General features: G+C 42.3%; 1 protein-coding gene and 1 long non-coding RNA gene across 4 annotated transcripts; one reads left to right on the top strand and one right to left on the bottom strand.

The window, feature by feature from the left end:
- The first annotated feature begins 412 nt into the window (after nt 1–412).
- gatad2ab (GATA zinc finger domain containing 2Ab) lies at nt 413–27413 on the top strand. 3 transcript variants are annotated; one of them, XM_032525426.1, is made up of 12 exons: nt 480–622; nt 8860–9005; nt 16129–16437; nt 21885–22008; nt 22639–22770; nt 22975–23046; nt 23291–23407; nt 23617–23817; nt 23948–24197; nt 24315–24700; nt 24853–25075; nt 25388–25626. In XM_032525426.1, exons 3-12 carry the CDS (start codon nt 16142–16144, stop codon nt 25519–25521), a joined length of 1935 nt encoding a protein of 644 aa, XP_032381317.1. In that variant the 5' UTR covers nt 480–622; nt 8860–9005; nt 16129–16141; the 3' UTR covers nt 25522–25626. The 3 variants fall into 3 exon arrangements, with proteins under 3 accessions (XP_032381316.1, XP_032381318.1, XP_032381317.1); XM_032525425.1 differs by lacking the exon at nt 8860–9005 and having other exon boundaries at nt 413–622; nt 25388–27413; XM_032525427.1 differs by lacking the exon at nt 8860–9005 and having other exon boundaries at nt 413–622; nt 22642–22770.
- LOC116695294 (uncharacterized) lies at nt 1665–14263 on the bottom strand. Its single transcript, XR_004333415.1, has 3 exons — nt 14152–14263; nt 7221–7230; nt 1665–1676 (listed from the first exon to the last, which is right to left on the bottom strand). It is a non-coding gene; the product is annotated as an uncharacterized LOC116695294 (long non-coding RNA).
- Nucleotides 27414–27871: the final 458 nt, after the last annotated feature.

The following is a 27871-nucleotide window of genomic DNA, read 5'->3' as shown; positions in this document are numbered from 1 at the left end:
ATGGATGATTTTTTCATGTTGGCTTTTTTCTATAGCGTAAGTTGTAGTGTCTTACAATAGCAAAGACTGCAATAAGTGTAAGTGGGAGAAGCAAATACCTATTCTTAAGAAGAAAGAGGGGTTGTTTTTTTAATATTTTAATTCATTATTTCATGTTTTTAGACAAGGCCTTAAGCCACATAAACCGAGGAACTGGGGAAGTTTCTGTCACAAGCATCCACATCATTGTCACACAAGCATGTAATGAAATCCAATCAAATGCAATGAGAATAATAAAAGGTTAGCATATAATTACATCGTGGTGTTTGTTTATTTACATAATCTTAAAATTTGATTAATGTAAGTTTAGGTTCCAATTCGTTGCTTGTCCCAGTTACAAACCATATTCATGTTTTAATTGCAGCAGTGTCTCGTTCTCAGCAGTTGGAAAATTAACATTTCCGAGGTGTGTATGAACGCAGCATGACGCCGCCTGTGGTGGCTCATTACATTATCTGGCAACCGGAGTGGCAGCGGACAGAAGAGAGGGGATCCCCGGGATTTTTATACTGAAGCCAGCTAAATACTAACATCAAACATCGGAAAATCGCGGGGGAACTCGGTCAAGCTCCTCCTAGACTTCGTAAGTTAATGTATTCCATTATCATATCAACTAATCCATTACTTTCATTTTCAATTAAATTATGACGACGAAGGGAAGTTTCTATATCGGTGTTAGCAAAGCTAACGTAAGTTAAGCTAGCTAGCATAGCTTGATTTTAGCTAACGTGCAAGGTAGCAGTGTGTGCGTCGTCCAGCTACACTCACACACACACACACACACACACACACACACACACACACACACACACACACACCTACCGAACACGGACTGCCAAGAACAAACCGCTTCAAAAAGTCGAGAAATGTTTAAACAAACTTCCCCGGCAAACTTGTATTGGGATGGACCAATAGTAACATATACATCATGTTATTGTTTGTATCTTATCCATAATGACCCTACAAAACTAAGACAAAACAATTATATTCTGTGTGCAATTAACACTTGATTATTTGTGAATAAATTTAGCGACTGTCTGTCTGTCTGGGAAGGCAAGTGTCCAGGGAGTTAGCATGCTAACTTAGCTCGCTAGCTAGCCTTTTAACACTAGCAGCAACTCACTGAGATGGGGTCGATTTCATTGTCTGTCGTGTATCGCTATTTGGACGCGTGCTGACATCGACGCCAAATATCATAAAACATAGACTCTTATTTAAAGAAGTATATGCTCCAGTGTTGGGTGATTTTGCTATAATCTCTGTAACCGTTCACAACCACAATAGGATGTTAGCTCGCGTTAGTTAGCCACTGGGTTTGTAGCCGGACAGATGGACAGGTTGTTGTTGGCAAGCCAAGTTAACGTTAGCATGAGATAGCTTGTTGTTGTTGATAGGTTAGTTGAAAAAAAGGTTGCTATTCTTTTCAGCAAAGTTGCGCCACTAAAGTTTATGAACATCTCATAACCAGTATTGTCTCCGGGTAATGCTAAGCCGACTGCTCTTAACCGTGGATGGGTATGATTATGGCTTCATAAACCATTGATCTCAGAACTTTGTCAGATTAGCTCAACCGTGAAAAGCCTTTTTATGGAGGCGTAATGGTGGACGCTGGTGCCTCCGTCAGGGTGTGTGTCTGTCTGTCTGTCCACGACGATGTAACATAACGTTAGTAGCTATCACCCACGCCACACTGCCGACATTTAAACGCCTGGCTACATTGTGTTTGCACCAAAATATTAGTTTTTTTTAAAAAAGAAGAAGAAAAAACTGAGATCAATTTCATCACCACTTAATGTATGTAGCTAATGAGGTGTCCTGCGCCCAAGTCTAAGGGCATGCTTTATAACTACTATACCGTTTTCCCGTTAAAGTTGAGCATTTGAAGACATCCCTGTATTTTTCAGTTGATAGATAAATATGTATTTATCTGAATTATTAAGTTTTGTTATGACACTGTTATGCCTCAGCGTTTGATGGTTTTGCAGGTGATTCCACCACTACAGCATTACAGCAAGCCAGCTATGATCCATGGATCTTGTTGTTTGAGTGGTAAAACAAGACTTTTGAGTTTTATATTCACCCGTTCTTAAAGTGCGTTTAAGATGAACAGGAGTGTGACATATCCCTACCTCTGCTGAGCAAGTGCCCCTTCTTTTTTAGAGTTAGCACCCTTGGCTAGTGATGGGGGACACATGTCGCTTTGCATTTTGTGATGAGTCTCGGATTAGCCTAAGGAGGGGTGCCTCTTGAAAAACCTCCCTGAAAGGAATGTGACCAGACAGGCATAACTTGGGATCCACTCTTATTCTGCTGCATCAGGACGGAAACGTTTTTATAATGCATCTGTCCTATGCTAATGATAACCCACAATATTTAGACTTAATACTGGTGATAACTCTCTGCAGGGTAGTATGGCATAGCTCTTTTTGTTTCTATTCATTGGCGTCTGGCTGAGGTGTTGTCATAATAGTGACTGTGTAGGACACAGTTTGGAATAACAGGCTGCGTTCAGACAGGGAAACAGTTCAGTGTGTCTCAACTCTTCACCGCAGGCCTGCTGGAAATGTTGGGAAACCACGAAGTCTCTCCAAAAATGGACCAGGTAGATGGTGTCAATGTGGATGAGCTATGACAGACCCTTGTTTTACTACTTTACATAGTGATGTCATCAGGAAAAGGTGACGCTTCATTCAGACAGTGATGAGTTGTTATGAATCTCATAACATGCAAAAGTGAGAATGCTGTTGCAAGTGAAAACTGACCCCTTGTTCTGTAGGGGGTAGTTGTCAGTGTAGCTTTCCTTTCATTTTTTGACAGTTGTGTTATGGCTTTTTTCCGTTAATGGTACCTGCTTGACTCGGCTGGACTCGACCGCGGTGCCCCATCCTCCTTTTTCCATTGCAGATTAGCACCGCTTCATGCGTGTGGCTGGTCGTCATAGTAGGAAACTGCCGTGACCTAACGCGACACACACACAGAACGTCGAAGGTGTGTTGTTTTTAATTCTTTGCATGTGACAGTTGCCACAGTCAACAGACAAATTAGTTTCAAAAGAAGCTGGAGGCAGCTAAAAAACACCGCTGGCTAAACTATTTAAACACGGCGGGTTTGTTCAGGACCCCCCAATGATGACGCAGCAATTAGTGACCAATCAGTAGTCTGCAGGTTTTCACCTTTTAGTATCGCCTCAGCTTGCTTGGAACCTCGATGTGATACTAAAAGTACCTGAGACATTCTTTCGTAATGGAAAACCAAAAAAGCCGAGTAGAGTCAATGCGAGTAAAAGTTAGTCGCGGAGGTACCATGTAGTGGAAAAACGCCAATAGATACTGCTCGCGGCACTGACTTCTTTATGCTATATGTCATTTTAAATTTATTTTATTTTATTTTCAGTCATTTTAAATTACTGAATTTTCCTAAAGGTTTGAAAGTGATTGGATGCTTGGACTGACTTTGGTTCAGGTCATGTAGTCAAGACAGGCAATTGATGTTGCGTATGTACAGAAGATCAACATTAGGGGTGTGCAAAAAAATTGATTCAAATGGCAATTCAAGCTCTACCAATTCAAGTTCGATTCATAAAATTCAAAAAATTCTAATTTATATTAAAAAAAATCTTTACTTATTTAAAAAAACTTTTTTTTATGTCTACTGCAATCACATGATAGATACTTTATTGATCCCCAAGATAGTAACACATCATAACAAAATGTTAAAACAAACAAATTCACATGAATATTGTATATTGTTTTTTTTTTTTTTTTAATCAAGGATCATTTTTGAATCAAATCGATATTGAATCATGAGCCTAAAAATGGGAATCAAATCATAACATTTTCTCAAATGTACACCCCTAACTAACATAGTAAAATGATAGGTGGCTGCCACACATCTAGGACCTGAGCCACACGTCATCTCCACCATAGAGGCCTGGAAAGAGAAAAGACTAATTCTACAAACGCACAAGAGTCAAAGCTCAGGCACACCATTCACACAAATAGGAGAAAGGACACAAGCCCATAGAGGGAGGGAGAGAGAGCGAGAGAGACAAAGACAACATGCACACAGGAGAGAGTGAGACAAGAGGCGAGGCTGAATCCCCTGGACGATGAAAATCCGTAACATCTGGAAAGAGGTGACGACAGCCAGGGGGGAGAGAGAGGTTCCAGGACGGCCGATGGCTCAGCACAGAGAAGCCTGAGTGAAAAGAGAGACACAGGACAGGAAATAGTGAGAGAGAGGTAGGCATACAGCATGGACACTTGTGGGACAACAAACAAAGGGTTAAAGAGATGCAGTGGCTTTCAGGAAGTTTACAGTATTCTTGTCGGCAGGACAAACATTAACTATAAATGCTAGCCTAATAGATTAATACTGAGACCGACCCGCCGGAAGGAGAATGATGAACGGAACATTGCCTGATGTAATGAAAGGAAGAAGAAACTAACGGAAAGTTTTTGAAGTTTGGATTTAAAGACCTCAACAGAGCCAGACCTTCTCAAGTTCTAAGCTGACTTCCCACTACTCTCTATTCTGAGGTAGTGCAGGATGAAAAGGTAAAGGAGAACATGCAGTGTTTGAGAAGACTAGACAAGACAAGTAGATAGAAACGAAAGGGAGAGACAGAGAGAATTTGTCCGTTCTCATTTCAGTGGTTATTTTATGATGTATAAGTGTATGATAAGTACAAAATGCATCAGACAAAAACAAAACTCACCAGGCAGGCACAAATAACACCAGGCCAGCTGCCACAGGGTTTTTTTGACAGCTGTTGTAAGCACTCTTCTCCTCTCCCCCCCCCCCCAGCACAAGTACCTGGTTCAAAACGTATTCCCATCCCTACCTGATGTATTTAAAGGTCCCATGGCATGACAATGTCACTTAATGAGGTTGTTTAACATTATTATGCGTTGCCTATGGTCCCCCAGAGGCTAGAAATGGTGATGGGTAAATTTTGGGAAAGAGACTTCAGATATATTATTGGGAAACCACTAAGGTCTAAATAAAAGCATCCAAAGAGCACCATGTCATGGGACCTTTTAAAACCTTTAAAAAAAGCATGAAAGCTTGGAGTATTGAAGGAGAGAGCATCTACTTCTAATATGCATTCACAGGGGCTATCCCCAGTCTTGGACGCCGGTTGAACAGCTTCCTATGTGCCCTGTCTGACCGGTCATTTCTACAACTAGGATATATCTTTAACTTTATTTTCCACTCGTGTTTTTGCTCACAAGTGACAAACCACATGACCAGTGTTGTCTGAAATGGCTGATCTGATGCAAACAAGACTAATTGCTCATTTACAAATTATGTAATACACATTTCTAAAGTTGTTTTTTTTCTCAGTCTATCTGTAGCAACTGCTTCCACTGTGCGCTGACTCAGATTTATAAAATATAAACGTGAAAAAAACACTCCATGCTTTTAACAAAAATATGTCCGCCATTGAAAGACATGTCAGCACACATGCTGAGTGCTGACATGGCAACTCCCAAAAACTCTCTCAGTGTAGCAAACGGGCAGACCGGCCCCTTGGATGCACGCACCATCAAGGCATGCGTCCAAGAGGGGACACACAGCCCTGTCTGATTCCCTGCCACATGGCTCTCCTCTGTGGATTGTGTGTTACATTATCACTGCACTGTCATGCCTGGCCTAAAAGTCATCAAAACAAGGGTTGAGTGCACTGACTTTAGAAGTTTGGGCCCACTGGTGACTAGGGTCGGGTACCAAACTCTGTATTGTTTTTACAATGAAAATGTGGACTAATCGGACACATATTTGCGCTCATCAACCACCAGAATTATCTAATTCTACCTGACCCAGGGTGAGTCTGATGAAAACTGCCATGTCAGCCCGGTTCAACTCTGAGATTGTCTCACATTGCGCAGCTCTCTGAAGGAATAATCCCGTTATGTTCTGCCTCTCTTTATACGTGGTGACTGTAGGCCACAGCTCATTGCAACTTATTACTATATGATGTCTGGCTTTTGTTTGATATTTAGTGTTGGCAAATGGGGTTTTATTGAGTTTCCTCTTAGCCTAGCGCCTTTTTTTACCCACAGTTGCGGAGTTCCTTTCAGCTATCCGCTCATGCTCCAGGAAAGTGAAGAACATAAAGAAACTAAAGTGTTCTACATGTGGCGTCTGTGTGTGACGTGCCGGTTACCTTCATAAATGCATACAGATATATTGCTTCATTAGATAGATAACTGATATACTAATAAACACAGAAACTACAATCGGCTGTTTTTTTACTTCACATTTTAGTTGATTGGTGCTTAACAAATGCACATTCAGAAATGTAAACAAAGTCTTATTATTGTCAGTGTACTGTATTATTGCCTCTGCCTCATACAGGCTCTCCCTGCCTCGCCATTTTTCCCCCGTTAACACTGAAATAGGAATTATATCTAAAATGTCTCTTGAATACAGGATGTTTCATTCTCTGCGGTCTAACCTAGATTAACCCTACAGAAGAAGAAGAAGATCTCCTGAAAGTTATGATTGCCAACTTAACTCAAAAATATGTGGCAGCTGACCTACTTTACCCAGTTGTGTTCAACAAAGTGCACAGATGACGTGCTCAGCTCCTAGTTGTCTTGTCTGGTACACTCTATTTCTTTGCACCCTTTTTAAGCACCAACCCCCCCACCACCACCACTCTGGTCACTTCCTGCTGCCATCCATTTCTGAGAAATGTAATCTGATAGCAGTCTGCATGTGTCCTGACCCTCCAGTCTGAATGTGGGTAAGGACTTCTGGTTTTACAGGATTATAGAGTAACCATTTGGATGCAATTTGACTGAAATTGGAGATTATCCCTGTCTAGGGTTTTTGAAAACATTTAGCTATTCCTTTTTTATTATGGCTAGTAAACATTTGGGGTTGAAAATGTATCCAGTGATTTGAGGCTGGAGAAAACTACTAGAGAAGGTTGACTTGAGATGTTAAGGTGCTTTTTGAAACGTCATAAAGTAGACATCCCTAATGTCATTTGATGGTCAGTAACTCATGATGTGTTGGTGTGAATCAATTACTCCAAATACTACAGACTACTACTACTACTTTACATATATATGTCTATACGTGCTCGCCCAACATCCTGAAGAGATGTGGGAATGATGTAGGCTTTTTACTTGTTTGTTGGTTGTCTGTTTTAAGGGTATGTTAACACGTACATCAGTGTGTCTCTGTTGTGAAACAACCCTAGCCATATATGTTTTAATGCAATGACGTCATGCATTCTTGTGTGCTCACGTACAAAAAGCCTGGTTTGCACTTCCTGGACTTACTGCTGTTGTCACGTTGCTGAGGGAGAATCCAGGTGGAGACATGCGCACACTTAACATGCACTCTGTGTGGCTCGGGCTCTGGCTCTCACTTGCACACGCACACACACACACACACACACACACACACACACACACACACACACACACACACACACACACACACACACACACACACACAGCCTGGCAGATTCAGGGTTAAAGGCTTCCATTTTGTTAGGTAACACCCTAATGGTCTGATCTGTCAGTGGCGTTAAAATGGCAGGGGCTTAACCCTTGGCGTTCGGGACACAACCAGTAGGGAGACACACACACACACACACACACACTCTCTGGGCTGGCCGAGCCAACAACAGAACTGAGGAGGGGAGTGTGTGAGGCAGGGAGGGGTTGAGGGAAGGACGAAGGAGTGAGCAAGTGAGAGAGAGAGAGAGAGAGAGAAAGAGGGATAAGACAAGGAAGAGTATTTTTCACTTGGGTACAGTTAGATTATGGCCCAGCTAACCACATGTGCTCTGCACCCTTCACCCTCCCCCAACCATGGCACCACCTCAGCTGGGTCCCTGCCCCCACTCCTAGCTTGGTGAGCACAAATTAGCATAGGTATATATATATATATATAATATATATATAGTTATACAATTTCTATTTATAGGATATCCCAAAGGAAATGAGCTTTACTCTTTGATAGCCTTTGTTATTGACAAAACACATTATTTATAGGATAAGACATAAATAAAGCAGTAGGAGTAACCTTTATGGCGATAAGTTGTAAATAATCACTCTGAATTTAAGATCATCATCGCTTTATCTGCTAGTGAGAAAATTGGCAGTTTGAGCAATTCATTCAATATTACAAGGGTCAGGGTAGCCACACAAGACAGAGTTGTCGCTCCGCTGTCTTTTATTGGGCAATAATAATCAATACTTGTATTGCTTTTATTGGACACTATACTTGTTTTCCCTCTCATTGAACCCTAAGGACACAGTTGAAAAGCCTCAGTATTTTTTTTTTAAATGGCTGTTAATGTGTTGGCTGGTTGGGTCCTGCCCCAGTAGGGAAATCATTACAGTGCTGGAGATGAGAGGCTAGCAAGCTACCTAAGGGGATGAGCCTTTGCCATTGATCTGCTCTCTATGAACTACTGGACACAATAGGAGAGCGACTGAGAATAAAGCATGTAGTGTCAGTCTAGGTCAAATCATTTCCATTTGCTTTCAGGCAAGTGTTTCTTATCCTGCCGCACTAGACATGGGGATGGAAGATTTTCTTCTCACACCTTATTTTATGGACAAGAAGACCTATGTTAGCATATACAGCTAACTAATTTATTAAATGTATAGATTTGTGCAGGCATGCTTTGAGGCAGTTATTGTGTGTGAAATCAAACCGCTTGGTGCAAACCTTTTCATATTGTGCTTTTTTATTTTTAGATTGATTTGAATGGGCAGTAGAAATGTCTTCTCTCACGTGCAACCCGTAACTGCCTCATCCTTTGTTTTGATCTAAGAGCGGCTCTGCCCTTAGGCCTTATTATTCTGAGGGAAACGAGAGGGACACGCATCTACTCCTCCTCCATGGTCTCCTGAGAGGAACAAGCACAGATCACTAATCACTGGCTGCCTTCTCCCACTCTCTTTCTCATCCTCTCGCCATTTTCATTGCCGTTGTAGGTAAAGCATTTGTATGGCAAAGTGATGTGTCTCTATGAGGTTTGATTGTCACGTCGGCATGCGATAAACTATAATGTAGAGAATGTTTAATGTGTCACCAACGTTATGCAGATGAATATAGTGACATCTGATCAGTTCAGCTTTGAAGGTGCATGATTTTCTTCCGATTTCATGCTTCTGTATCGACGACGGTTCATGTACGCGATAGTTGTGGTGCCGCTGGAAGTTCCGTCGGATGTCCATTACTTTCCGCTGTCTTTGAGTGAACATTAACCGGGACCTCTGGGGAAAATACGGATCATGCAACAAGGCAGGTCTGCTTGGTTCGTTCGGGGAATAATTGTAAAAATTATGTTTAGGGCATCGACTTTCTAACTGGGACGTTTGGGACCTGTTGCTATGGACAAAATACACATGGCGATACACTGGTAAGAGCAAATCTCGTTTAACCATGTATCCAGTTTATTTATATAGCTCATGTTACTGTATAGTGTGAATGGTTAACCTTAGTTCTTTTTCCGTGGGCCGTAGGGCTGTCCCAAACGATTCTTCTTTAAACGATCAATCTAGCCATTATTTTTTCGATTAGTTGACTAAGGATACATTTTTCAATTTATCTGATTAATTTTTCATTAATCTCTATTTATTAAAATTGTTTAACACTTCACTGTTCAGGTGAAATTTGTAGTGCAACCTGGTGCCAGATGTAGGCTATCGTTCCAACAACAAAATAAAGTCCCTTTCAGGAGGAATACAGAGATTAAAAACTTCAAGTAAACCGAACAAGTGCAAATTGAGTAGCCTGTATTAGCTTTTGTTTTTAACAGTAGTAGGTCGAATAATGAGTACGCTCTTGTTTAACATCCAAGCTCTTCTCCATTTAATCTTACAGTAAATTTCAGCAACATATGAAATCAGATGTATCAAATAAATCCAGCATTAAAAGAAATTGACATTTCAAGTCAATTTCAGGAGGAATACAAAAATAAAAAATTTAAAAACCAGACTGGGCTCCAGACTAACTTTTTGCCTTGGTTGCACTGGTGCGTCTAACTTTTTCATTTAGGTGAATTTAGGTTAAAATTTTATTTAAAATGTAAACAATTTCAAAGTGCCCTTTTTTATTACGCTCTATATACATTCATATATATTATGTAAATTATTTTAAACAAGAATAAGGTATAGTGCTTTATTTTATTTTATTTAAAGCACAAAATACTGTAAATAAAACTATTTTTAAAATAAAGTGCTGCTGTTTAAAAGTCCTTCCCTGAACTGAGACCTAACGCTTCATGGCTCAAAGTCTAAGGTCCCCCCTTGCTGTCGCATGCCCCTCAGATGGCCAACTCCTGTAATTTGGCCTTCTTCCACTTTGGCCTTGGCTAAACCAGCTTTCCACACTCCCTAGCATCAAATCCTCCAAACTTAATTTAAACAGATTGCGATGAAAATAAATTGCAAAGACAAGGTTTCTTTCCCAGTTTGAAAATATACAGCTGCAACACATGTAAATGTCAATTATCTGAAATAAATAGCCTTGGATATATTTTTTTAAACTGTCTATATACATATATGTACAGTATGTGTATGCATATATACAGTAGGAAGAACAAGAATTTGACACACTGCTCATTTTGCTGTTTTTTCTACTTAGAAAGCATGTAGAGATCTGTCATTTTTATCATAGGTACACGTCAACTGTGAGAGACGGAATCAAAAACAAATCCAGAAAATCACATTGAATGATTTTAAATAATTAGCATTTTATTGCATGACATAAGTATTTGATACATCAGAAAAGCAGAACTTAATATTTGGTAAAGAAACCTGTTTGCAATTCCAGAGAGCATATGTTTCCTGTAGTTCTTGACCAGGTTTGCACACACTGCAGCAGGGATTTTGGCCCACTCCTCCATCTAGACCTTCTCCAGATCCTTCAAGTTTAGGGGCTTTTGTTGGGCAATATGGACTTTCAGCTCCCGCCAAAGATTTTCTATTGGTCTATATTTTTCTATATTAAGGTCTGGAGATTGGCTAGGCTATTCCAGAACCTTGAGATGCTTCTTACGAAGCCACTCCTCAGTTGCCCTGGCTGTGTGTTTCGGGTCGTCATACTGGAAGACAATGCTCTCATTGAGGGAAGGAGGTTGTTGGCCAAGATCTCATGGTACACGGCTCCATCCACCTCCCATCAATACGGTGCAGTCGTCCTGTCCCCTTTGCAGAAAAGCATCACCAAAGAATGATGTTTCCACCTCCATGCATCACGGTTGGGATGGTGTTCTTGGGGTTGTACTTATCCTTCTTCTTGCACCAAACATGGCGAGTGGAGTTTAGACATAAAAGCTGTATTTTTGTCTCATCAGACCACATGACCTTCTCCCTTTCCTCCTCTGGATCCTCCAGATGGTCATTGGCAAACTTCAGACAGGCCTGGACATGCACAGGCTTGAGCAGGGGGACCATGCGCTGCAGGATTTTAATCCATGGCGGCTTAGTGTGTTACTAATGGTTTTCTTTGAGACTGTGGTCCCAGCTCTCTTCAGGTCATTGGCCAGGTCCTGCCGTGTAGTTTTGGGCTGATCCCTCACCTTCCTCATGATCATTGATGCCCCATGAGGTGAGACCTTGTATGGAGCCCCAGACCGAGAGAGATTGACTGTCATCTTGAACTTCTTCCATTTTCTAATAATTGTGCTGCTTGCCTATTGTCCTATAGCCCATCCCAGCCTTGTGCAGGTCTACAATTTTATCCCAGATGTTCTTACACAGCTCTCTGGTTTTGGCCATTGTGGAGAAGTTTGAGTCTGTGGAAAGGTGTCTTTTATACAGGTAACGAGTTCAAACAGATGCAGTTAATACAGGTAACGAGTGGAGAACAGAAGGGCTTCTTAAAGAAAAACTAACAGGTCTGTGAGAGCCCAAATTCTTACTGGTTGGTAGGTGATCAGATACTTATGTCATGCAATAAAATGCAAATTAATTATTTAAAAATCATAAAATGTAATTTTCTGGATTTTTGTTTTAGATTCCGTCTCTCGCAGTTGAAGTGTACCTATGATAAAAATAACAGACCTCTACATGCTTTATAAGTAGGAAAACCTTCAAAATCGTGTGTCTGTGTCTCTATTTTTGTGATCGTTAAGAGCCTAAATTGTAATCACAATAAAACCAAAAAATTAGATTAATTGCACAGCCCTACCTGTTTTTCCCTTTGTCGTCTCCTGTCATCACAAATACTCTGAGCAGTGTCTCAGTGCAACACTCTCAACTTCTGGCAGCTTGAAGTACTGATGCCCTGTTTTTTCTGTCCTCCAATCCTCTTAGGTGTCACTGTGAATAGCATAAATAGACTCTTGTTTTTGATGGCTAGACTTTGTCTAGATGAATCACCTACAGTTTCTTTGTCTTCTTCACGTGTTTGATAGCTCTTAGTGGTATGGGTTCTATAAGCTGGAGGCTGTGAATGACCTATCACACAACAGGCCTTCAGGGCTCATAGGGAAACCAAGGGGCAGAACAGAAAACAAGCTCCAGGGAGTGATTGTCTTTCACTGAAGGCTTAGTGAGAAGGAGTGTGATGTAACGATGAGAACTAGTACATATCCCTCAGTTTTTAATGGTACATAAGTCATTAGCGCAACATGTGCATGGACAACAATTTCAGTTGGTTTCCACTCTGGTTGCTTAGCAGCAGTGCATCTAGCTCATGATGCTATCCATCTCTTCTGGGACAAAGGTAGCCATGTTTCTCTAGACCCGAAACAAGCAACCACAGTCGTCCAAGTAACATGCAGAACCGATCGTCTTGCAGCTTCCCTAAGGGTTACAGTCATTTTGTACCTGTAACGTTTCACCCCCACACCGTTGAAGCCAAAGCAATGTGCAGACACTATTCGTACAATAGTACAGAAAGTGTGGTTTCTGAAGCACTCTGTGTGGTATATGGCTATGCACACATACCCACCCACACACAAGCTGTCATCTCTGGCAGATAGACAGCCTTTGTGTCCAGTGATGGTACAGCAGGGCACATCTGTCCTTATTGTGAACTAGAGCTGGGTGCATTTTAGGCTCCATGCACTCATATGCTTAATACCGACTTGAGTCTTTTAGCTGTGCCGTTGCACAGACGTTGCACCGTTTAGTTTCGAGGTATTGGTTGGTGTAGTTACTGCTAGTCTTATCGCCAGTAAAGCATTAAACTTGGCTGTATTCACAGATGTTAAGTGTTGAAACAAACTGCAGACTGAGATCTTGTTGAAATGGCTGAAAAGCTGTTTCATTTTCCCACCTTACTTTGCAGTTCTCTCAATGCTTCGCTTAGCAGTCGACAGGCTCATACTGGGAGTTTTTGTATACTTTAGATCCTTAATATGACCTTTGCTTAGCTTTTTTAAATTTGAAGCCTTAAAAGATGGCAGGACAAAAAATGTTTAACTTTAAGTTTCAAATATTAAAGGTGAGTCTAATTGTGTGCCTGTCGGCAGCTGTTGACTCTTAACTGCCACATAAGTTAGTCATGTCAGTAATGCATCCGCCCCATGTTTTGAAATGTCCGAAGAAGACGTTATTTTCTCCCTGTGGCCTCTCTCCCTCCCTTTTGCCACTCTGTCTCTCCAGGGGTTAAACCTGCACCTCCTCTCAATCGAAAACCAGTCTGAACCGGTTTTCAGGGAATCTCTTTATGTCTCGTGGAATCTTTGGATAGAGTCATGTGGAGCTATGATGATGTCACGTTGGACCAGGAAGACCTTGCGTCAGCTTATACCAGATATACAACATGGTTTTGTGTATATTGCACTTGGTTTCAACCCAAACCGTCAATTTGGAGATCATATCAGACTTTTTAGTGACAGACATGCACTCATGCTTTTGCAAAATGTTTATAAGTATCATATTTTTAGAACAATTATTATAAAACGTTTATTCAAGAGAACCTGCTAGTGCCTGTTCCATAATAAGTGCATGGCCTACATTGGTTTGCTTTATGTGAATGTTGTCCAGTGTGGTGCTATTTTTCTGCTGTGTAATAGGTTTTCCCAGAAATGTAAGTGGGTCGCTCTACCCTCTGCTGTTACTGTACTGAATGAAATTTGGGACAGCATCTGGGGGACTGGCAGCAAGATAGGGAACGCCTACACACCTTAGGGCCGTGACACACCAACCCGATAATCGGCCGCCGGACAGTCTGTCGAGGTCGGCGACTCGAGTCTGTTCGGTGTGTTGCGTGCTGTTGTCTGTCCTGAGGGGCCGTTGGCCTTTGTTGTGGGCGACCTGACATACTCAGTCGGAAAGCAGGCACCGCCGGACTCTATTAAAATCGGATTTTTTATTTTTTATTTTTTAAACTGACCTTTGTCAATCTGAAATGAAGAGAAGTTCAGACCCACCTGACTTGTTAGTCCAATCAGCTGCCAGTTTTCCTTTTTGGCCGCCTGCTGTTATGGAGATTTATTACGTCTCGTGGCTTTGGTGTGTTCCCAGACACTTTTTTTTACTAACTTGGGGAGACTGATCAGTCCGACTGCCTTTTCTGCCGATGGTCAGCCGTCTGGTCAGTGTGTCAGGTTTTACAGTGAAAACACACCGGGCGCGTAAGCGTTGCGGATGGTCCGAAGCATAGATACAGTACGTGCCTGTTGGCGTGCCTGGCCGTCCATACCGGACACGTATTTCTCTGTGCCGGTCACCTTGCGATCTTTCTCCTCTCGGCTCTCTTTCCTGATAGAGATTGAAAACAACTGGGAATTGTGTGTGTCTCTCCGTTTGCCTGATTGCATGTCTCGTTGTGAAAAGTCAAGACAGCCAAAATCACCATAAGCCTAGGTGTTTTTTTTTTTTAAATGTGTTTTTATTTTTGTAGAATCCGGTTGCACTATGGTCTTCCTGTATGCGATTACCTGCCTGGCTTGACACATTCAGTCCTCTGCATAAAACTAACATATTTTGGACACATCTTTATTTTCATTTTGTACTGGTGGCACTGCTTCTACCTCCATATAATAGAATTACACCAGTGCTGGTTTGGTTGCAGTCTTAGTCCCTTGACTTAATGTAATTGCAGAAGGTGGAATAAAGGGTAATTAAAAGTTCTTGAAGTGAGAAGATGCTGATATTTACATAATAGGACTTAATTGAGAGAGTTTTGTTTTCAGTATGCCATTTAAACCTATTAAATGTCATCTTCCTCAGTCACTCTGTGGCTTCTGACACAAATGAAGCCCCCTCAACTCAGTTATCACTGTGGAACTTACACCTGGAAATCTGTCATCTAGTTTTAATTTTAAATTGAATTTTAACTTTCTGTATTCTCTGCAATGGATGCTCCACATTGTTTAATCCAGACACAGTAGGTGGTAATCTTGTAGTCCGGACTTGAACATTTCAGATTACTGGATATCCTCTACTGCCATTTAAAAACTACTACTGACCATGGAAGATGGTTGCCTATTTTTTATTGTTTTTAAATGAACTCAATTATTGGGGATGTCAAAACTGTATCTCTTTTACTTCCTTCCCAAATTTTGCAAAAGCAGAACAATCAAGTATTAATATGTGATGGGTATGGTATCATATGTTATTGGCAAAAGGCGAATGAGTTCAGCAAGTGGATATGACTCTAAAAACTGGTAGGAACCTGCACAGTAGCGTAAAGCAAAGAAAACCAAAGGCAGTTTTACAGTCGACGCATCCGAGCTTGCTGGCACCAATGCAACGTCAAAGTGACGTAGATCTCGCTGCCGCGCCAAGATTTGGAGTGTGCGTTCAGAGGTTGTACGCTTCTCTGTTGCACAACAAAGCGGAAAAAGGAAGCCTGAACGAGCTCGGGAGTAGCCAAATGCATGACCGCTCGGCTGCGGCTAGTATACCACACGTTTTGATACTCAGTTTGAGAGTTGCCCTGATGAAACCAGCACTTTTTGCTCATCTAAGTAAAATGTCTACTATATCTAGTATCTATCTACGTCTAAACCTGTACCCTGCTGTCCAATTTGAATCCATGCATAGGTACAAGTTGAACTATTTGGCTTTTTGTAACTGTTTTTCTTCTTCTTCTTCTGTATTGTAAATGTGTGAACACTATGTATTTTTTGACCATTTCCGGCTTCTCTCTCTCCAGGGTGAGAGCAGCCATGTCAGAGGAGGCAGTGCGTCAAACGCGCAGCCAAAAGCGGGCTCTGGAGAAGGACCATGCAGCTCCTGCGGAGCCCCTGGAGGACATGGACAATAAACGGGTTAAGCTGGAGAAAAGTGATGCCGCTGGGGCTCCCCTGGCCCTGGTGGGATCTGGAGCCGAGGGCGTCAAGCTCAAGAGTGAGCAGGCTGTAAAGGTAGCAGCCAGCATCCTAAAATCTGGGGAAGTGAAGGCCACCATCAAGGTGGAGGTGCAGACTGGAGACGAGCCTGTTGATATGAGCACATCCAAAAGGTGAGACAAGGAAAAAGATTGAGTCTGTCTTTTGTTTGTCTGTTTTTGTTAAAGTAATATTAGCAGTGCTTCAAAGGGTTATTGCACAGGGACTGAGAGGTTTTGGTCATAAGGAACTTAACATAATTGTTTAGTTTACATGATCCTGTCAAAGTCATTATTCACTTCACCTTAAACAGTTACATCTCTTCCTGTACACTGGGCCTCAGTACTGCATAGTCAGCCAACTTTGTCCACAATAAACCCTTTGTATTTCCAGCCAGACAAAATGCTTCATAAGGTCCTTACCAACTAGTTAACATCTGATCAAAGGATATTTGGCTGGTGTATTTGGTTGTGCCTAATATAACTGGTGTTGGAACATCATAGGCGTTAAAGGGTGGGGATGTGACTGGCGAGCAGGACTTCACACAAGCTGATAAAAATATGCGTCTGCATTTTTTGCGTACAGGTTTGTTTGAAAGCTTCTTTATGATTATTTATGTTCTGTAGGCCTTGGACATCATGCGTGCATGCACAGTGCATGGCTGTGCTTAGAGATGTGTCTATCGGAGTTTCGGGTTTCTCTCTAACTTTGCACAAGTGAGTGGTCTGAGAGGAGCCGTACAGGAAGTTGCTGTGTGGTTGTCGGCAGCCTGCCCCCATTTTGAAAAGTTCAAGGCTCCTGAGTCCTGGGCACCATTTTCTCCCACAGCAGCACCTGAACTCTGCCTCACACTTCACACAAAATGAAGGCTACGTGTCACAAACTGGTTCCAACTGGCCGTTGCCATGGTTTCTACATTGGAAGGAGCCGTTGGAGGAAGGAGGGGCCAGGAGGGGAGGGTGGGTGTGTCACATGACCACACAGAGAAATGCCTGATGTCATGTGACGTGTTTGGTAGAGAGATGGATACATAAAATGATGTGATGGCGGTTACGGTGGAACTGAGATTCAGCTCAAAGTGTGTTGGCCCGGTTTTTGATGTCACCTTTGGCCCCGGTTTAACCCTCAGCTGCAGCATGTGTCTGAGTGCTCACTCAATCCGAGACGATCACCTAATTGTTTGCAGAAGGCTTAGTCTGTGTAGGCCAACTTTTGAAAAACTATCAATAAATTGTAATTTAAGCCAAGTTGCATACATACAAAAATAATACAGTGACTGAACTAAACATTTCTTGAATGGGTTCAGGTATAAAAAGAGTGTCACAGAGAAGAAGCATTTCCTTAAGTAGATTGCGTAACAATATGTCAATATTTGAACGGATCGTTTCCAGGCCTATTTATGTATAGCCCAGCTATTTATTTACATAAAGAGAATGCTATGTAGCTTCAAATGACACTTAGTGTTGCATTGCATAAGGGCTGCAACTAACAATTATTTTCTTTGATTAATCTGCCGATTATTTTCACGATTAATCGATTAGTTGTTTGGTCTATAACATGTCAGAAAATGAAACCTGTTGATCAGTGTTTCCCAAAAGCCAAGATGTCTCGTTTTGTCCACAACTCAAAGATAGTCAGGCTACTGTCATAAAGGAGTGAAGAAACCAGAAAATATTCTCATTTTAAGAAGCTGGAATCAGAATTTGAACTTTTTTTTTTTTTTTTATAGGTGACAATTAATCATTTAATTGATTAATCTCTGCAGCTCCACATTGCATTTTACTCACTGAGAATCCCTCTGCACTTAATAATGACTGATTCAGCAATCCTATAGTGGGGTCATTGTGGGGAGGCCGAGGCATGCAGAAGTACTGGACCTTACATAACCAAGCTGCTGTGTGTTGTGATGCTTGTGTAAGCTGTTCTCAATAGAGTAGTAGCAACCCTCACAAGCTAGTCCATGTCGTTTTGTCAGCGAAGGCACCACGTCGTGATTAGGTGTTTGTGAAAGATGCTGCTGATGATTTTCATTGCTCTCTGATGCTACTTGTGTCTGACATTGGTTATAATATTGCATGTAAGGAATGTCAACAGAGCTGTATGTGAATGACTCATGTAAAGGACCCTACTTTCCAGGAAGTAGGAATATACGGTATTAACAAGGTTTGTTTGTGTACTAAGCAAGTGGGCCAAGTAGCATTATGACAGCACATGGTTGTTGTGCTTTGTGTTGTGGTTTCTTAGTCTGCTGAAATCCTCATCTCATCATATATAAACAACATGGTTATTGTCATGTAGTTGACCTTGTTATACTGAGCGTGCAATCTCTGTTTTGGGGAGCTGTTAGACAGCTGTTGTGAGGACGGAGAGGATAGCAGAGAAACGTGTCTGAAGAGAGGAGCGTGCAAAAGGAAGAGAAAGTGTGAAGAACTGAGTCAGTGAGTTAGAGTATAAAGGATGAACAAGCAAGTCAGGATGGGGGAGGGGTTTGTGAAGTAGTGAATGAGTGAGTGAGTGAGGGAGCGTGTACACAATAGGTTGGCTCCTGGCCATGTATTCCCCTCCCCCTCACTGTCACCCTCTCCAGTGTCTCCAGCGGACCTCCGCTCTGCTCAGTTTGTGACTCTAGTGTCGGCAGCTGGGAGGGAGGGTAGAGCTGAGGCCCAGGCTGTGCCGATTTGGCTAGGCCACAGGCCTCCCCACGGAGCAGGGGCGGGTGAGGCCCTGTCTGGGTGGTAAACTGGGCCTAAGCTTAACGCCCCGAAGCCTCTCGCTCAACGGCGTCTGAACAATTTTAAACTTGCATGTTTGCATGCATAACTTCACATCATGACCCAAACCTATACCTCTCCCATACTGTCAGATACCCACTCGCTACCATACCTCATCCTCCACCGGTTCTCGTTACCACTCAGACTTCTATCTTCTTATGCCCCGACCCACTGGACCCAACAAGATCCCACTGGGATGGTGGAAGCAGATTATCCGCCATGGCCCATTGTAAAAATTACAACCACCCTTTATTCTATCTCCCCCTTCCCGTTTTTTTGGAATGTGACTTCCGTCATAAATTGCAAGCAAAACCGTCTAACACGCTAAATACCCATTTTAAAACTTAAAATTCATGATTCCTCGGCCCACACACAGATAAGGGACTCACAACGGTTTAATCATTCGAAATAAAACAAAAGACATATTCAGTCAAAGAGGGTTTTTTCCTACTGTTTCTCGGTCATAACCACCGGGGAAAGATGCCCCAAAACTGGATTCCTTGAAACACTCCAAGCTTTAGAAATCCCAAACCTTGAATCCATAATTTTTCTGGTCCCCCCAACTGTTTTTTGGGAATTTTTTTCTTCAAATCAGAAACATGCATCATTTTTTCGGTTTTTATGGGGTAAATTTTTCCGTGGTTCGCGCTACTTCTCCCCCGGCACACCCCGGAATTGGGGCTTGTCCAGTTTCCAAAGAAAATTTTTTTCTCACCAAAAGCAAGTATTCCCAAAAAACCCCAAGTAACCAATAAAACTCACGTCCCCAGGGGGCCCAGTGGGGAAAAAACTGAAGCATTCCCACCCCAGGACAGAGGCATAAAAAATGGCATTTTTGTTGCCAATAGGAGCCAGTTGATGATATCAAACAGGGCCCAAAAAAATTTCCCCCGAGAGGGTTCCACCCATTTTAAAAACCAAAAAAATTTCCTTTTTTTGGCATTTCACCCTTTCATCAAATTTTGATTATTTTCCCAAAATTTATTATATATTTTTTTATGAATGTGGATGATGTATGTTTTTTGTATTTCAAATTTTGTTTTAGCACTTTTTTTTGGCTTTTTTTGAAAAAGAAAAAAAGACAAAGCACAGGGAAATTTTGGAAAAAAATTATATAAAATCCCTTTTTAAGCAATTCTCTGGATTTTTCTTTTTAGTTGAGACAACGAGGGACTATTTTTGTTTTTAGCCCATGTAATAAATTTTCATATGTTTTTATTAATTTTTCAGATATTTTCTTTGGGCGGAAATGAATTCTGTGGTCTAACCTCTGTAGCTCTGTGTCAGTAAGTCCTAGTGTCACAATGCCACTAGAAACAACAACGAAGAGGGTTAGCTTCACAATGAAACCAGGGTCATCCAGAGGGCCAAGCAGGTGGAAACTGCAGCCATTTTTTTAGGGGTAAAATTTAGGCGAGGAAATCATTATTTCAGTGATTTTACAAGGTTTGTTGTGTTCTAAGCAAGTGGGCCAAGTAGCATTATGACAGCACATGGTTGTTGTGCTTGTGTGTTGTGGTTTTTAGTCTGCTGAAATCCTCATTCATCATATATAAACAAACATGGTTATTGTCATGTAGTGACCTTGTTATACTGAGCGTGCAATCTCTGTTTTGGGGAGTGTTAGACAGCTGTTGTGAGGACGGAGAGGATAGCAGGGGAAACGTGTCTGAAGAGAGGAGCGTGCAAAAGGAGAGAAAGTGTGAAGAACTGAGTCAGTGAGTTAGAGTATAAAGGATGAACAAGCAAGTCAGGATGGGGGAGGGGTTTGTGAAGTAGTGAATGGAGTGAGGTGAGTGAGAGCGTGTACACAATAGGTTGGCTCCTGGCCATGTATTCCCCTCCCCCTCACTGTCACCCTCTCCAGTGTCTCCAGCGGACCTCCGCTCTGCTCAGTTTGTGACTCTAGTGTCGGCAGCTGGGAGGGAGGGTAGAGCTGAGGCCCAGGCTGTGCCGATTTGGCTAGGCCACAGGCCTCCCCACGGAGGCAGGGGCGGGGTGAGGCCCTGTCTGGGTGGTAAACTGGGCCTAAGCTTAACGCCCCGAAGCCTCTCGCTCAACGGCGTCTGAACAATTTTAAACTTGCATGTTTGCATGCATAACTTCACATCATGACCCAAACCTATACCTCTCCCATACTGTCAGATATCCCACTCGCTACCTATACCTCATCCTCCACCGGTTCTCGTTACCACTCAGACTTCTATCTTCTTATGCCCCGACCCACTGGACCTAACAAGATCCCACTGGGATGGTGGAAGCAGATTTATCCGCCATGGCCCATTCGTAAAATTACAACCACCCTTTTACTTCTAATCTCCACCCCTTTCCAGATTGATATGTAGCTCACCACTAGTCGCCTTTGTTCTCCCTAGTCCTCAGGAAAAGCCATTAAAAATGTTATCAAAGGCTTTAAGCCCTTTCCTGCTGTAAAACAAACAAAAATGTAGTTAATTAGCCCTTTGTCTGCATGTTTTTTGTGACTGACTTTGCTGTGTCTGTTGGAACGAAGAGAGCATGAGGTCTCTTCACTGTTACCTTTCGCTGCAGATAATGGGGTTGTAGCAATCTTGCCCAGCCGCCATTACACCATTATTGATCTCTTGGTTCTTGTCTTCTTGTATGTCCCAGTACACATTTGCACTACAAAAGGGGATAATGAAATCATAATTATATACTGCCATCTACTGGATTTAAGACCAAACTACACGTTGGTGGCGGTTTATAGTAACTGCAGTATTATGGACTGAAATGAAATACAGCGTTGAATCTTGATTGAATGACAAATAGTTCTCTTTCCTTCCCCTCAGTGACATTAAGAATGAGCGGCAGCCGCCATCGCCAGATGATGTGATTGTGTTGTCCGACAATGAGCCAGCCAGCCCTCTCATGAATGGTCACTGCTTTACGAAGACTGACACAGATAAACTAATGGTAGGAAAACAACATTCAAACTATGCACACGGTAGGGCTGGGACGGCATGCTTTTGTCCCGATTTGATTTCTTTCACGATCCATGGGTGCGATGTGCGAAGTATTGTGATTCCATAGTATTGAGAATTGCAATTTTCTTTTCCTTCTTTGACAAAAACAAAAGTTGAATAATACACTTCTAGAGACAATATTTCATGAGACATTTCTAAAAAGTAATTGTTTTCTCAAAAAAATGCATGTCACATGTCAATCGGTTAGTCTGACATTTATTTAATTTGTAAAGAAGTACATAACATGTATTTTTCTGCTTCTAGTCTGTTTTTCTGGTAACGTATATATGATGTAGTCTGCGGAAAATATTTTGGTGAATCATTGGTAAAAAAAAAATATATATATAGATATTAAGGAAATAAATCCATTTTAAAAATTGTTGCAAAAATAACTAAGTATGATTTTTCAATTTGTTTTTCCCCCTACCCCTATAGTTTGTAGTTTCCACTGGCTTCAAAGTGTTCATTCTAGCTGTTGAAAAGACCAAACATTCTTCTGATAAGCCACTACTGATACAGCTTCAAATTGTACATGTATGTCTGCTAAGTTACCTTTTTTGATCTGAATTGGTGTTTAAAGAAGAGTTCTCCTGAGGAGAGGGAGCGCATCATCAAACAGCTGAAGGAGGAACTGAGACTCCAAGAGGCCAAGCTGGTGCTGCTTAAGAAACTACGACAGAGCCAGATTCAGAAGGAGAGCACTGTGCAGAAGGTAAAACCCCAGAAAATGACAATGATGTTCTCTTTTTCGGGTTTTATGAACACACAAGTGCTATAAAAAAAAAAAAACAAGATAGTTCTGTTTTCCCACTTCTTGAAAGAATGAATTAGCAAAAATGTTTAAAAGTCTTTATTTATGATCAAGTACTGTACATACAACTTTATGGACTAATCCTGTACTCTGTTCATTTTGTAGGCGACTGGCTCTGTAGCCACTCCTCCTCCTCTGGTGAGAGGTAGCATCACATCAAGCAAAGGACCCCTCCAGGTACTTAGTATATTTAGCTAAGAGCCTCCTGTCGCAGCTATTGTAGAGCCTGGATTGATGTATGATTCAACTCTACATTGTACGAAGTGGAATACGTAGCAACACAAGTGCATGGCACCTGAGTTGTTCATTCGGAGGCTCACACATCAAAACCACACAAAATCAAAAGGAATGCGTTTGTAGCACAGTGTTAAAAAATGTGTTATATGTTATTTACTGTAGATTTGGATTGTTGTGTTTACAGGTGACAGGTCGAAGCTCAGGCACTGTGATCCCTCCTCCTTTGGTGCGGGGTGGGCAACACATGCCGTCCAAACACAACTCTCAGATTGTCATGCCCCCCCTGGTCAGAGGGGCCCAGGTTAGTGTGAGGGATCATGAAACCGTTCAGATGATGATAGTCATCACACTGGCCCACATTTAGAGTGCACTCCATCTGTGGTTTAGATTTGAAGAGCTCTTTGTTAATTTCTCACTTTCTCTTCTCCTTTGCTCGCTCTCTTCATGCGGCCACGACGACTGCTTCTGTGTGTGTGTGTGTGTGTGTGTGTGTGTGGGTGCTGCCATCAGCCTATCGCAGTGACTCCCCAGCAGATAGCCAGTCTACGCCAGCATCAGCATCAGCACAGTGGTTCAGGCCCCCCTCCACTCTTGCTGGCTCCCAGGGCTTCTGTGCCCAATGTCCAGGTCCAGGGCCAGAGGATCATTCAGCAGGGACTCATTCGGGTGGCTAATGTGGCCAACAGTAACGTCATGGTCAACATCCCTCAGGTGAGGATATGATATGCAAGCAAACATTGCACACTCATCTGCAGAATGCTATATCTGCTATATGGTCAGCCATAATAGTGACTTCCTCATGTGTCGTCGCTCAAGTGGTTTCTGTTGTGTTTGTGTCCAGGCCTCTCCTACCAGCCTAAAAGGCTCTTCAGTGTCACCCAACTCTAGCATCAACGACTCTCCAGCCAGCCGGCAGGCGGCTGCCAAGCTGGCACTGCGCAAGCAATTGGAGAAGACGCTGCTGGAGATCCCTCCACCTAAACCGCCGGCCCCTGAGTTCAACTTCCTGCCATCAGCAGCCAATAATGAGTTCATCTACTTGTTGGGGCTGGAGGAGGTGGTGCAAAAACTTCTGGAGATGCACGGCAGAGGTGGGTAGATCTTTCCACGTTGTGAGCTAGTTTGGGGATGTAGTGCAGTGGTGGATTGAATAGTAGGATATACATGTTTACATCGGCTGTAAAGAAGTTCTCTGGTTTCCCACATAGGTAATCTGGGCCCAGCTGCCGCCATTGCCAGCTCCATTCCCAAAGAGCCATACACCTGTGCCCAGTGTAAGACAGACTTCACCTCCCGCTGGAGAAAGGAGAAGGTTGGGACCATCCTCTGTGACCAATGCATGTCGTCCAATCAGAAGAAGGCCCTGAAGGCTGAGCACACCAGCCGGCTGAAGGCAGCCTTTGTTAAGGCACTCCAACAGGAGCAGGAGATTGAGCAGCGCATCCTCCAGCAGGCGACTTCCTCTTCCTCCGTCTCTAAAACCACCTCCTCTCCTTCAATGTCCAAGAGTGAGGTGCTGGTGTCCCAACAGTACAAGCATGTCAGGGCTGCCATGCAGCACAGACCTGTGTCTGCACACCACTCCATTAAGCAGGTTAGGATGGCCTTTGATTGTGTTGATGATGGACCAACACTGTTTTTTTTTTTTTTTTTAAAGTTTGAATGCATTTTTCCCTCAATCAGCAGCCAAAACAACTGCATGGTAATTAAAAGCTTTACTAACGCCATCATTCACTCTCTGTACAGGGCCATCTGTCACACAGCATCCAGTCAATGAGCTCTCGTGGCGTGACCCACTCATTCACTTCCTCCTCTCAGCTGCAGAGCGCGATGGCGGCAGCGGCGCTGGGCAACAGGGCAGGTAAGCATGCTGCAGCACGCCCGCTGCAGCATGGGGCAAAGGTCAGCGCCGGCAGCAGTAACCAGGGCAACGTGTCTGCCTGGAGGAAGCAGAGCGGTGGCAACACAGGTAGATAAAACGTGTCACGAGGTTAGGCCGAGAACGCTTCTCACCCGTTCTCGCGTTCTGCTCCCTCTTTGAGCTCTTGTGGACTAAGTCAGTCACTTTCTTTCTTCCCATCTTCCCAGGCTAGGCCTTTTCATTTTAAAATGCCTGTGTGGTTGTCATTGTATTTATTCATTTTTATTTTTTTTGTTTCCTTGAAAACCTCAGCAGATAATTCAGGCTCATCTTGCTTACTGCCAATGCTTCTTCTTCTATTTAGTCCGGTGTGGGTTTGTCTGTAGTATGTTGACCACTGATGTGTCTGTCTTCTGACAGGTGTGACTATGGCCTATGTGAACCCCAGCTTGTCTGCCCATAAGACCACCTCTGCTGTCGAGCGTCAGCGAGAGTACCTGCTGGACATGATTCCCTCCCGCTCTATCTCCCAAGCAGCAAACACATGGAAATAATGCAATTTTACATCCTACTGACATCACAACTATTACCCCTCTTAATATCAATAACAGCCATTTTCATGATCATTCTAATCCCTTCTATGGACTCTACCTCTGGCCAAAATGGTGCCGGAGAGAATCAGCCTAGTTTTGTGTCTGACAGAGGTGTTCTTCAGCTCCTCCTCAGATATTTCTGCTACCATCTTCCTTACCTGAATCCTTCAACCCAAAGTGGTGTTGTGCTGCGACAGCTTGGGCTTCTGACATACCTTTTTTTGAGGGCCGGGGTTTACATGGACACGTACAATTTTACAAACTTCTCCAGCGATGTTGCCTCTCCCTCCCTGTATATTGGTTGAACCTCTCTGTTGCACCAAGAGGAATAATCCCCGAGCACGCCTGCCTCTGGATTAGGCTGGGAAAGAAAAAAAAAAAAAAAAAAATCACAATTACATTGAAATCTTCGCCTTACGTCCTAGCCCTCTCCAGTCTGAGCCAGTCAGACTCCGGCCCATGTGGTGGCCCAACAGGACTTAACTGAAGACCTCGTCACAGGGATTGTGGTTGAAGCTAGAGGACCATCCATGAAATAATAACTGCTTCGGCTTTGCAAAAATGATTTAAAATCAACAAGAAAAAAGGACTAAAAATGATCTGTCTGCACACAGACTTCCTCTTCTCTCTAACCCACAGCGTGTATAGTAGAGAAGTTGATGTGTGTTGGATTGTTTTGTATGGCTGAATGTTAGGATTTTGTCTTTTCATCTGTAAGTCATATACTGTGTTTGGAATATTGTGCTCCCTGATACTTTGGAAGCGGCCTCTTGTCGAGGTCTGAATTTACAGACTAATGTTACTGTTGAGGTGGTTTTACATCTGCTGGGTTCCGTGTTGCGGCCTACTTTTAAATACTTTGGTTTTTCTAAGATAAAGAATGAAGATTAAGGTTTTCACTAACTCATGTAAAGACACGGAGCATATGTTTGGAGGACTATTCGTATTGAATATTGTAAAAAAAGAAAGGAAAAAAAAAAAAAATACAACTTCCAAAGAACTAGTGGAGCCCAAATGGTATCCCTTCTGCTAGAAGGTGTCTAGTTTATTTGAACCCTCTCTGGATATAAACATGAATTCATGCTAGACTGAGGGGGTGTAAGGAATGTCATATTTTTGACATTGTTTTGCTTTTAGTCATAGGTTGTGGTGCATTATTTTTCTTCTCTAGACAAACTGTCTCTGGGTTTATTTATAGGGTCATGTTAGTAAAGATATATGCTTATGCCCTAAGTTTGAATGGATCTCCACTTAAAAAGATTTGTTTTCTCTCTTGTGTCCAGTGGGTCCCACACGATTGGTCTTAGAGAAGCTGGACAGCTTTCAGAATGTAGTTATGCAAAAAAAAACTATAGCAACAAACAACATGAACTTCTTAGTCTTTAACATTATGGTGTGTATGATTTATGTGGGGTCCTTGAATTGAGCTAACTATGCCTTTCACATGAGCTATAGTGCATTTTTATCAGGTTGCAGCAGCACAGGATAAGCTAGTGAAGTACAGTATGTCCTACATTCAACAAGGAGATTCCCATATTGCTCATGGAGTGGACTTATTTTATTAACATGTGCTGTTTTAATTTCAGTTACTGGGATGGTCCACTTTCTTTAACTCCACAATGGCTTTACGCAAACCTTTTTGTGTCACTAAATTAAAGATTAAAATATTGATGTGTTGAATTTAAGCAGTAACATCAGGGTGAAATGTTTGCATATTTTAAAATCTGGATGTTTAACAATCAATATGTGTTTAAAAAAAAGCAACAAAAAAAACAAATGCAACTGACAAAAGAGGCTGACCATCCCACTAGTTTTTCTCAATATCCTGTATCCTGTCCATTTAAAAAAAAAAAAAAAAAATCGTTTTCATGTTGAAACAATAGTGACAATGATGTCATCCCTATGTCATTACAAAACCTGCAGTCTTGCTGCCCTGTTGCCTCACTTTCCGAATCATAATTCATCCACAATGTGTTAAATAATTCAGCCTCGTAAGGATTTGTGTCCTGTATCCAGAGTGCACTATTGAGCTCAATGGTCATCAGGATCCATCCTGAAAGATGGTGCACCGCATTAGGTAACTGGGCATCAGTTGACGTGTATCCCCTTTGTACTGGGGTATCATCACTGTACGTTCGGGTTTCATTTAGGACGGTGCAACAATACAGTATGTACATTGCTGATAGAAATACAAGCAGACAAAGTTTTTATTTAAAAGTGCTCAAGATTTTGTATTTCTGTCTCCAAGTAGCATTGTAAATCTTCCAGGTTGTCTGTACATTCCCGACAGGCAGAAGGTAGCAGCCCGCGT

The sequence above is a fragment of the Etheostoma spectabile genome, chromosome 9 (genome assembly GCF_008692095.1).
Source record: "Etheostoma spectabile isolate EspeVRDwgs_2016 chromosome 9, UIUC_Espe_1.0, whole genome shotgun sequence".
Taxonomy (NCBI): Eukaryota; Metazoa; Chordata; class Actinopteri; order Perciformes; family Percidae; genus Etheostoma; species Etheostoma spectabile.
The sequence above is the reverse complement of the archived record's forward strand: the minus strand, read 5'-3'. Positions and strand labels throughout refer to the sequence as shown.